General features: G+C 35.6%; 1 protein-coding gene across 1 annotated transcript; it reads left to right on the forward strand.

The window, feature by feature from the left end:
* The first annotated feature begins 11,527 nt into the window (after positions 1 to 11,527).
* LOC122539112 (peroxisome biogenesis factor 10) lies at positions 11,528 to 12,861 on the forward strand. The gene is made up of 3 exons (XM_043673761.1): positions 11,528 to 12,101; positions 12,170 to 12,421; positions 12,493 to 12,861. Exons 1-3 carry the CDS (start codon positions 11,814 to 11,816, stop codon positions 12,808 to 12,810), a joined length of 858 nt encoding a protein of 285 aa, XP_043529696.1. The 5' UTR covers positions 11,528 to 11,813; the 3' UTR covers positions 12,811 to 12,861.
* Positions 12,862 to 12,976: the final 115 nt, after the last annotated feature.

A 12,976-nucleotide genomic window follows, 5' to 3' on the forward strand; every position in this document is an offset into this window, starting at 1 on the left:
TCCTCTCGATTCGAGGAATTTAATTAAAAGACCAAGCGGAATATGTTCGTTAAAAAAAAAAAAAAAAAAAAAAGAAAAAAAAAGGAGAGAGAGAAGAAGAAGAAGAATCCGTCCGAAGCGGAATTATTTATTCGGGTTGGGGGCGCTCGTTTGCAAACGATTTCCATATCGAACGGGGCCGCGCACAATACCCTTCTTACCAGCCGCAACGATCAAATTAACCGGGCGCGTTAAACACGATAACATCGATGGAATCCGACCGAAGTGATCCGAGCCGATCTCGATAAACTCCATTTATCTCTGCATAAGATTCGCCCGATTTCGCAACGATTTATTTTTACATACCGGCGCTCCGGGCGTGTGCACTCATTTATCGCGAGGAGCGGAGCGCTTTTAGCTTTACGGTGGAAAGTTTCATAGTGGCCGAAGTGGAAATATGGAATATCTGAGGAATCAAGGAACTTGCAAAGAAATCTTCTACTCTCGGAAATCTGCGCGTGACACACACCTTGAGAATGCATAAAATTTTTATCACGATATATGGCGTATAAAATTTTATTTTTCATTTCATCTCTGAAGAATTAAGAATTTTCGTAAATAGGGATTTTCTACACCGAAAATCGGTGTCTATAGAGTTTGGAAAGTTTTGTATCAATGTCTGTAACTCTCATTCAAAGGCAAGTAAGCTTTAGAGATTTTTCTCTTGTGAAATCGCGGATAACGTCACCGGTGACCAGAAATATGTAGCAAATGGATCATTGAACGCGAGCCATTAATCGAAAGAAACGCAGAAACGGGAGTTTTCTTCGCGGTGAAACTTCAATTTTTTAGCGGACACGGTTCATTCGCAAAAGAGCGTTTCGACGCGGATTAAAACCAGCAGGCACGGTTATTTTTAATCGTTGCGATTTTACAATTTTACAATCGTGCTGAGGTTCGTTATCAGCCCGTTTCCTGTTACGAGAACACGCGAGTTAACGTGTGCTCGAGGAATGTCGATTGCAGAGAAAAATCTTCGGTATCTCCGTTAACCCGTGCACGTCTCGCTTTTTCCTTTAAATCCCGCTGTTAAGTTGTTCTTCACTACGAAAATTATCGAAGACACAAAGTGTTCGATTTTATTTCGAAGCGGAGTCGTCATTAACGTCAAAACTTTGGAGCAAAAAAATTCGTAATTACATTATCTTTCTGTTATTGCGGATATCTAGTAACTATTATAATCTAGTAACTATGTAGATAATATCTACTAACTATGATATCTAGTTAAATAAAAACTAAATAAAAGTAAATGAAACTATAATAATCTAGAAACTACTACAGATACTAAATTTTATATAACCTAAAATTCCAATATTTTACTTTTTTTTTCACTTTGGAACAGAAAATTTTGCAATTTTTGCGATCGTTCTATCATTGCAGATACCAAATTCTGGAGTGAAAAGTCAGCAGAAATTTGCAACACATTTCAAACTAGATTTCGGGGCAGAAAATCCAGAAAAATTACTAGAATCTGGTAACTATCGTAAGATACTAAATTTCATAACCTAAAATTCTATAATAAAAAAAAATTCACCAAATATACATTACTGTATTCCACTTTCTTTCTTACTTGCAACTAAAAACTTTGGAGCAGAAAATTTTGCAATTATGTTATCTCCCTAATATCGCGGATACTAAATTCTGGAGTGCAGTCTCCAGAAAATTTGCAAGCTAGATTTCCGAGCAGAAAATCCAGAAAACTTACTAGAATCTAGTAACTTAGTATCGTAAGATGCCGGATTTCATAACCTAAAATTCTATAGTAAAAAGAAATTCACCAAATATAGATTACTGTATTCCACTTTCTTTCTTACTTACAACTAAAAACTTTGGAGCAGAAAATTTTGCAATTATGTTATCTTCCTAATATCGCGGATACGAAATTCTGGAGTGCAAAGTCTCCAGAAAATTTGCAAGCTAGATTTCCGAGCAGAAAATCCAGAAAACTTACTAGAACCTAGTAACTTAGTATCGTAAGATACCGGATTTCATAACCTAAAATTCTATAGTAAAAAGAAATTCACCAAATTTAGATTACCGTATTCCACTTTCTAAAATTCTATAAAAAAAAAAAAAAAAAAAGGCAAACGCAATTTAACGAACGAAGAGAGACATTTTCTAGCATGGCTGAATCCAGAAAACTCCTCCGGGGGAACAGCCAATAGATTTTCCTGTAGAACTAGGAGAACAGTATAATCGTGCTATGGTAATCGTAGTACGTACGTAGTCGAGGCTAGTCCGAAACTATCGATTACAGAGGCATAACGCGTGCATCTATATCAACCCTTTTAGTGGCAAGCGGCGATGTATCGCCCTTTGAAATATAGTACGTAGCCAGAAGTGCCACCGAAGATATATCGACGCTTCCGTAACCGTTTAAACGACCATTGCTAATTTACTATCCTCTTTCGAGCTGCTTTCAACTTTCCTATCTCGTTCTTTACCTCGATATCGAGCTTCTGCAACGCCATTTACAGAGTAGCCGATCTTTCTTCTACCTTCATTTGGAATTCTGATTTTTAATTTTAATTTGGAGTGAGAAATATTCGGAGCGGTCAATTTCTTTCTTTATTTCTCCACTTTGAAAGGAGTCGTAATACTTCGTCGAGAATTAAAACATCTTTCTTCAAGGTTTTTAACAATTTCTGAAGACTCCCTTGTAAATTCCAAATGTACAAAATACTCCAAAATTCACTGGAAATGATACTGGAAAAATTTGTCTAAATCTGCGTACGTCACTGGCGAGAAAACACGTCCAAAGATCGAAGGAATCGAGATTCTAGATGTTCTACGCGCGGATCAAATAACGGATCTTATGGGGCAGAAATTTCTGAAAAGGAAAGGAGAAAATTCCCATTCCACCGGACCAAGCGATAAGTATCGATAAACATTTATTCGTCAAAGTCTACTAAGCACGGTTCGCCCTATAAATAAAGAGCCGATAACTTATAAATAAGCGCGGAGTTATCAAGGGTAGATAAATTCGAGGGAATTTTCTAAAGAAAATTCTATATTCCGCGAGACTGAACGATGCGGGTTATAAACTTCGAACTGAAATCCAAGAAATTTCACGCGCGTAACGTCGACGTGATTAATTTTAACCTAGTAATAAATTAAACAGTTTACAATTCGATTGCAATTCGATTCAATGGGCGAAACAAATTCCCGATTGGATTCTATTTCATAAAAATACGAACTTGCATGAACGTAGCCAACTTATGGGACAAAGTGCAAAAAACTGTAAAATGTAGAGAAGATATTTTTACATACATAATCTCGACACAGTTCAAACTTAAAGTTTAGAATTCATTCGTGAAATCTGATCGTTGAAACGATTTCTCTATTTGGCAAAAATATGAATTGGCACGAATACGTGCAGTTTAGTTATGGGACAAAGTACAGAGAACTATAGAACGTGGCGTAGAAAGAATCTTTACATACATAACCTCAATATAGCTAATTATCAACTCGTAAATTAAACGATTTACAATTTACTGTAAGATTTCATGGTTGAAACGAATTTTTATTTCATAAAAATACGAATTTACATGAACATACACAGTCTACTTATAGAACAGAGTGCAGAGAACCACAAAATGTAGAGCAAAGAGAATTTCTGCGTACATAACCTCAATGTCGTTTCAAACCTGCAGATCTTAAGATTTAGAACTCATTGCAAGCTTTGATAGCTAAAAAGGGTTTTACTTCGATTCTATTTTGCAAAAATATGAACTAGCACGAATACATGCAGTCTAATTAAGGGACAAAGTGCAGAGAACTATAAAACGTGGAGTGGAAACATAACCTCAACGATTTAAATTTACAATTTACTGTAAGACTTCACGGTTGAAGCAAATTTCTATTTCATAAAAATACGAAGTTACATGAACACACGCAGCCTATGTGTAGAACAAAGTATGTAGAAAACCACAAAATGTGGAGCAAAGAGAATTTCTGCGTACATAACCTCAATGTGGTTTCAAACCTGCAAATCTTAAGATTTAGAACTCATTGCAAGCTTTGATAGCTAAAAAGAGGTTTTACTTCGATTCTATCTTGCAAAAATATGAACTAGCACGAATACATGCAGTCTAATTAAGGGACAAAGTGCAGAGAACTATAAAACGTGGAGTGGAAACATAACCTCAACGATTTAAATTTACAATTTACTGTAAGACTTCACGGTTGAAGCAAATTTCTATTTCATAAAAATACGAAGTTACATGAACACACGCAGCCTATGTGTAGAACAAAGTATGTAGAAAACCACAAAATGTGGAGCAAAGAGAATTTCTGCGTACATAACCTCAATGTGGTTTCAAACCTGCAAATCTTAAGGTTTAGAACTCATTGCAAGCTTTGATAGCTAAAAAGAGGTTTTACTTCGATTCTATCTTGCAAAAATATGAACTAGCACGAATACATGCAGTCTAGTTAGGGGACAAAGTGCAGAGAACTATAAAATGTGGAGTGGAAACATAACCTCAACGATTTACAATTTATTGTAAGACTTCACGGTTGAAGCAAATTTCTATTTCATAAAAATACGAAGTTACATGAACACACGCAGCCTATGTGTAAAACAAATGATAATATGTAGAGAACCACAAAATGTGGAGCAAAGAGAATTTCAGCGTGCATAACCTCGACGTAATTGAAACTTGTAAATCTTAAAACTTTAGAACTCGCTGCAAGATTTGATAGCTGAAATGCTTGCTATCCTGCAAAAATATAAATTAGCACGAATACATGCGGTCTATTTAGGGGGCAAAGTGCAGAGAACGTGGTGTAGGACAGAGAACGGTGGAATGTGGAGCAGTGGAGATCGAATCGACGCCAGCTGAACAATGACGCGATAAAATGTGGAAAAAGTACATCGAGTCGGGAACAACGCGGATATGACGTGTGATACACTTTCGTTACGTCATTTCTCGCGTAGCGAGCGTTACAAATGATTGCATTAGTTCATGAGTCACTCTTGCCTCGCCGAGCGAACGTAATAGTAATTTTGCACGGAACTCTGGTTCTATAGACACCAGAGTGGGGCATGCACTACACCTTTGAATGCGATACGCGTAATTATAACGATACCATCTCCGAACGTCGTTTCTAAGGATATGTATAATTTTTATTTAAAGAAACGAGATAGTTATTTCATTCGTTTGTTGGAGAACGGTTTACAATCGTTGTGAAGTTGGAAATGTTCTGTCGGGCAAATTTGGAAAATGCGGAGAAGAGTAATCCCAGATACAAAGAGAAGGGGTTCTCAAGATTTCGAAAGTATCTAGATTTCTGAACTTGAGATCAGATTTTCTTCAGCCTAGGAAAAAGAACTTCCAATAAATTCGAATAACGGCACGAAGGAGGAAATTAGTCGGGAAGCTAGACCAAGACTCTACGATGCACTATTCTATCTATTTATAGAGGCTAAGGTCGATATTTATCTGAATCAGCGTGCATCCTAATGATACGCAGTGAAATCATCTCCGCCAGCTCTATTCCCCGATGACGTGCTACGCCATCATGAAACTCGACGACAGCTAAACATTTTTACTGTCCTTGCAAAAGTTGCTCAACTTGCTGACTCGCTTGAAACGCAAAACACACGCTGAAAAATATACTGACAGACCATCGTACGCGAATCATTAAAAATAATATTTCGAACTAAAGTTGTTGTTAGGTACAACATTTAAATACATTTAATATATTTTATAACGTCTACACAAATTATTAAAAATAATATTTCTAACTAAAGAACTTGCTAGGTATAATATTCAAATATATTTAATAATACATGTAATAATATTTAATAAATATTTAATTTAAATATATTTAATATTTAATATTTAATAAATATTTAATTTAAATATATTTAATATTTAATAAATATTTAATTTAAATATATTTAATAATATTTAATAAATGTTTAATTTAAATATATTTAATATATTTTATAATATCCAACAAATTCTAAACACGTTTCTAATCGAACAATCTAATAATAATAAAAGTATTGAATATAAATTCTAAAAATATTGCCCCCCAGCCAACAATTCTACGAATAAAAATGTTACGAACATTACCGACCAAAAAAACTTTTTCTTCCGCCGCGCGAAAATAACCAAACGAAATACTGAAAATGGTTCGACAGGCTGTCATTCGTCACGTCGAGTTTCCTTATTTATCGTTTGTCATTGTTACACCGTTCGAACTTTTTACTTTTTTTTTTTTTTTTTTTTAGCACGTGATATTTCCCCCAGAATCTACCTCGAGGGGAAAATATTTTTTATTTTTTCCCCCGACATACCCGGGGCTCTTTCTCGTTATCTCATATCTCGGATATTGCGTCACGCCTGAAAATATGCACGAAATTTCCAGGACTTTGTAAGTTAGTTCACTCGCCGATTGGAATTCGTTTTTTATCGGAGAACAGAGTGAGCGAATGAGCGAGTGAGCGAGCGAGAGAGAGAGAGAGAGAGAGAGAGAGAGAGAGAGAGGGAGGGAAGGAGAGACGGAAAAAGAAAGAAAGCGTAAAAGAGCGGTGGATGAAGGGAGGGAAACGGTTGCCAATATCGTTCAGGCTACAATCTTTATTCATGTTATAATTTAAGTCAAAACGAACGTGATGAAATAACATGTATATATATATATATATATATATATATATATACATTGTTCTTTTTTTTTATTTATCTCGTTCATAACAGATAAAAAAAAGTTGATCGGAGATACATACATATATATATATATATATATATATATATATATATATATATATACACACACACACACACACATAGCTTTCAATGATTGACGTATCGCATTAAAAAAATCCCGCTTTTACGTCATATCTAATTTTTTTTTAATCTGTTATCAAAAATAGAAATCAGTCAAAAAAACATATTCGGTTTATTTAATTGCATCGATGGAATTTACTTTCTTTTTTCATATATATATATTTTGGTCAACAACGTTTCGTGAAATTAAGTAACAAAAAAATATCGATTTACCAAATTACATTAAAAAAAAAAACTGAAATTAAAAATTTTCATTGTTTTTTGATTGAATTGTCTCGAATGCGACGTGGGCGAGATAATTGAATAACAGGTTCACTCTGTTAATGTTATTTATAAAAGTAAACGACTCCAATTTGCATGGTTCGTTCCTCAACCGGTCTACCGGTTGAACGCCGAATCCCGCGGATAAATAAATTGACGTATCGAATTTCAGAAACTCGACTAAAAATAACTCCCGTTAAATTAGCCACGCGGTGGCTTTCAAACTCGTTATCTACTTCGCCTCTGATAACTCGCCACCTTCGCCAGTCCCGTTTCCAGCGAGCTGCTGGCGAGTTTCATTATTTCGACCACGTTAAATTCATTAATTCGCCGGATAAATGTTAATAAACGCGGATTTTGAACGCGAGACCCCCGCCGCCCCGCTTTGTAAGAATAAAGCGAAGCCCGGCGCTCGCAAATTAAATTAAATACGAACACGAGTGGCTAGCATTGAGCCCGTTCATTGAAATAATTATTTTCCGTAAATGTGATTTCAGCTATGAAACGCTGTTATAACCAGTTTCCACGAAAACGAACGCCCGCCACTACCGTAGAGACTAAATTCACGGGTCACGTGACAGCACACTGCATTCTTCGTCGAACCGATTCGACACCGTCAACAATTAGCCGCGTTTCCAACGCTGCTGATTTGTGTTAACAATAAATCTAAAACATAACCACAAAATCACAAAATTGCGCGTGTTGAATTTAACCATGGAATGACACTATATATATATATATATATATATATATATATGTTTGAACCGTCAAATGCTACACTAGGGTTTTTTAAGTTTTTAGCCGTGATGGCATTCTTTAATATACTTTCAGTTACTAGAAAAAAAAAAAGAAAGAGTTGAGGAAATCTTACACGGAAAAATTTGCAATTACATGATTTTGTAAAATTTCTGCAAATTTTATAAATAGCGAGAAGTTTCATAAATGTTCTAGTGATTTTTATAAATGTTCTAGTGATTTTTAGAAATTGACTTGATGCAATCTAGCTCGCTTCTTTCTCTCTCTCTGTTTCTCTCCTAATTCATTCGTACGATTCTACTATATACAACTATATACAAGATAATGAATTATTCATTTCATTAGGTTATTGTTTCTAGTTACTGTTACTAAATATTTCGTTGCCTTCCATTTATCATTGGACGGTTTATTGTCAAATTTCAAATGACGCAGAATATTGAAATCAAATATCAAATCGATATACACGAAATTAATGTTCATGTGTTCCTTCCACGAAAATTATTTTTTTTGACGTCAAATACGTTTCTAGTTCCAAAAACTAGGATCACACTAGGGCATTCTACGAGTTGAACTTTTTACTATTCAAAATTGATACTTCTCAATCTTGCGTACATATCAATACAATGAGTCTTTTAGAGAATGAAAACAGCCGTATATTATTTTGATTGTATAGAAAATTTTAAAAAATACGTGAGTAGAAAATTTAGTAAAACATTTGTAGTAGAGAAAAATACGGGTCATTTTCCAAATACGATAAACTACGCCGCCTCGTCGAAATTCCAAGAAATACAATCGGTCTCTGTAAAACGGTTTGTTGTCATTTAAAAGACAAATAAAAATTTCATCTCGTTGAACGTACGCGTGATACGCGAATACACGGTTGCTACTGTACAAATATATACCTCTAGACACGAGAAACAAAAGCGTCGCCGTTGCACGTTGCTGAGTTTCTTTCTTCTCGAGTCACTTCCTGCGCCGCCGGTGACTCACGTGAATCACTGAACAGTCAAGGAGAAAAAGAAGACGAACGAACAGGCGAAAGTATTAGCGAGCCCTCCTTGCGCATTCAGCTTTGTTTCGCCTTTCGTGTTACGCGAAACTGCATTCAAAATCATCAATTTTTCCCACGAATCGCCGCTACGCTTATCGCGAGCTCGATAAGTCGAGACGTAACGACCCGATGGAACAGATAGCCGAACATAACCTATAAGGGAGACTTGGCCCCTTTCCAGCCATCTAAACGACATCGCGATTTTGACACGAGAAAACCGGCGTGTACGCATGAATGAAACGTCCCCGCACGAGAACGACAACCATATACGTAGTTGACGAAAGATCGACGCGACTATGAAGAGAAGTCGAGCAAAAAAATGGACGAGACGATAAAGACGGTGGTGGTAGGAAGACGATGCCGTCTGAATTTTGAAAATCTAACGAGGCACGTAGCGAGACACCGCCTCGGAAAACGCGCGGGCGGCCACCGTGTACGATTTCCGGCGGCGTTTGCCTAGCGTGCCACGCCACGACGACCTCACCGGGGGTATGGGGACGCTGTTCTTTTTTTAGAGAACTACGTTATCCCTATAGAGGGACATTGGTCTTTTCTATCCTCCTTACCTTGCGCCTTCAAAAATATTCGTTGAATCCCGTTCGACGTATACACCCGTGTATCCCTCGGATCTAATGGCCCTCTCGTTGCACTCGTATACGTTGCTCTCTCTCTCTTTCTCTCTCTCTCTGTGTCTCTCTCTGTCTTTCTCCTTTCTTCCTCGCGCACTGTCTTCGTCTCCCTCCTCGTTTGCTCGCTCGCTCGATCTCTATCTCTCTCGCGTTCCCTGTCCTTGTTCACAGCCCACTATATCCCAATCTACGAGAGATTCTCTGGCGATTACTCGCTTCCTACTCCTGTGCTGCTCGGTTCGTCGTCCCGTACGCGTAGCAAACACATCGAAAGTGATCGTGGGGAGAATCCATGGACTGGTGCCACCGGTTAATAATACGGTTCGCCACGAACGAAACGAAACGTGGCCGAGAAACACTGGTGGCTGGAAAATATTCCGCGCTACTCACGAAAGTCTCACGCGGTCGCGGGTGCACCAAAGCTCCTCACAGGGCACGGTCCTCGGCTCGTACACGGTCGCCTCGATGAGCCGATATAATCATTGGCTCGAGGCGGCTTCTCCACGCATTACCGGGTACACAACTTCAGTTCTGGTGGACGCTTTTCCCAGATACGCACGACCGATTTCGATGTGGTTCCTCTCCGTTTTCGAAAGCACTTTTACGAAAAAGCAGCACGACACCAGCCCACGATTCTACCGTTATCTAGGGCGATGCCTCTCTGCTGCTCGCCGCTTTGCCCTCTGTCTGAGACTATGCCACTACGTAGATTGCGAAGAACGCCGTGCTCGATGCCGAATACGCGGCACGCGGCTACTTTACCGGCCAATGGCGGCAGATACTTCGTTGGTAACAATTTAAACATGGCGTCTCGTTATCGCGCGAAATTTGACTCGAAATTGTAAATTCCGTCGTTGTGTTTTTTAGATACACGTAACGTTTTTTAGCATAACATACCGGAAAAATAATCAGAATTTGAACAGCGAGAAATGTATCGCTTAATTATTAGCGATTGCAGTAAGCTAGCGGTTCTCGTTATATTTTCATCTTACTCTAATAATAACGAAGTTCTATTTTATCGAAGATCTCTTCTCGTTTTCTCAATCCCCCAATTTCTAATTCAAATCGGGAAATCTTTCTATCACTATTAATGGAAAGCAACTTACCAAAGTTTTGTTTTGAAGTAATTATTTTTCTTATTTGTATCGTAACTTTTTTAATCAAAATTAAAATTATTGTATTAATAACAAGATTTAATGACATGAAGATTATGTAAATAATAGAAACATTCTAAAGTTACAATATCAGAAAAAAAGCAGTTTTAAAATAAATTAAATCGAGAATTTTACTGACAATATTAATTAATTGTGAATTATCACACTGAATATACATTAGAATTTACAAATTACTAATTTTTTCGTATTACAGAATATAAATTAAATATGGCATCAGTATTTCGAATTGAAAAAAATCACTGTGGTTTCCATGGATTTGTAACTATTTGCTAGTTACATTTTTCGTTTAGCAAAACGCACGTAATCATATTCAAATTCTTTTCGGTAGACGTTTTTTAATTGTTTTTCGTTCTTTGTTTTTGATCTTTTTACTAATTTATAACAATGCACTTCGTTTTAATTTTTTAATTATCATAAGTAATACAAGAAATACTGCAATTTTGGTGAGTTCTTACTTCATATTTCACTATCATTGTTTTGCGCCAAAGTAGAATTTATAATTCTTTATTTAGGGATCAAAATATGATTCATAAATAAATATTTATTATTTGTAATTATTTTAACGTGCGTTAAATATTTTACATTTAATATTATAAATGTGCGTTGATACGTCTATACGCGTATTTAAACTGTAAACATGTATATGTACATACATATTTCGTACTCTAAAATAAAATATTTAAATAAATAAATTTCTCATCTGACTAAGATTTAAACAAAAAAACTAGAATCATTATTTAAAAATAATTTTTTTTGTTTCTTTATTATATACGTACATGAACGGCATCTTTCACATAACTGTGTAATGTAATTTCGACGATATATTTCAGTCTTGTATTTATACTGGATTTTTTTTATTATTTCTCTTTAATATTTAATAAATAACAAATACATACTGTTCCATAATGTTTAAAGTTAATAAAAAATAATACAAGATTTTCTTAAACGTTTGAGGTTATGTTCGAATTATTTTGAATCAATTTACTAGTCATTATTCATTAATTCAGTAAGTGTTATTCTTAATATTGGTGATCTCGCTCTTCGCGTTCAATTCAAGGGAACAATTTTGCCCTTCAATTTTTCGTATAGTAGTTATTCGTTAAAAATGGAAGCAAAGAGAAAACGTCGAAAGTTAAAAATTGCGAGTCAAGCCGAAATTCTACGATCACAGCAGAGGGACGGTGACTTTGTAAAATATTTACGAGAGAAAATTACCGATGTACTGCAAATTCTTGAGAAACGGACTGGATTGCTACCTTTTATGCACTCAGATATTCCATTCAAATTGATTTATTTCTTTTTTACCACTGGAATGGGAAATCAAACATTAGGAGAAGAATACACTGGCATCGTGCAGGCCAATTTAAATGCTCAAAAAGTTCCATCTATATATGTATGTTGAAATACTACAAAATAAATGCACTATATTTTATTAATACACAATATTTACTTACTATTTAGGCAAGGCTGCTAGCAATAGTTTTAGAATGTCTTGGAGAGAAAGGATTAATAAGATTGCTAAAAAAATTAGAACTATCCATTAATCATCCTTATAGCCAATTAACTCCTGCAGCTGTAACATTTTTAAACTCTTTCATAACAAAAATGTATACTATGATACCCATTTTCATATTAGTGCACAAGGGATTGTTTTATATGTTTGGTCGATATTATAGCTTAGGTAAAAGAATAGCACGAATAGATTATGCAAAGGTAATTTTTGCAAAATGATATTACACTAGTGACTGAGATGTACTTTGTACTATTTCTTTTTCAATTTGAAGGTATATGGTCAGAGGCCTACTGATACTATCAGTTGGGGATTGAGACTATTAGGAATTGCTACTCTCGCACAGTGTATGTTAAAAATCTGGCAAACAAACCATAGTGAAAATTGCTCTGATAAATACTTAACAATTGATGAGAGACATAGTATGCTGATGTGCCAGTTGTGCCTTGAAAATGTGCCAACAACTACCACACCTTGTGGTCATTTGTTTTGTTGGTTTTGCCTTACCGATTGGTTAAATACTAAATCACAATGTCCGCTATGTAGAGAACATGTTATACCTTCTAGGATAGTGCATGTAATGAATTTGTAAATATTTTCGACTATTTATAAAGAGAAATTAATAAATTAAAATAACATGCAACATTTTTTTAAAAATAATTATTAAGTTATGGATAAATGATCCACATTAGAGCTATTTTATGCATTTTAACATTCTTATAATTTTGTTTCTCATTTATTTTTTTTTTTTTTTTTTT

This window comes from Frieseomelitta varia, unplaced genomic scaffold (genome assembly GCF_011392965.1).
Source record: "Frieseomelitta varia isolate USP_RPSP 00005682 unplaced genomic scaffold, Fvar_1.2 scaffold_191, whole genome shotgun sequence".
NCBI classification, from domain to species: domain Eukaryota; kingdom Metazoa; phylum Arthropoda; class Insecta; order Hymenoptera; family Apidae; genus Frieseomelitta; species Frieseomelitta varia.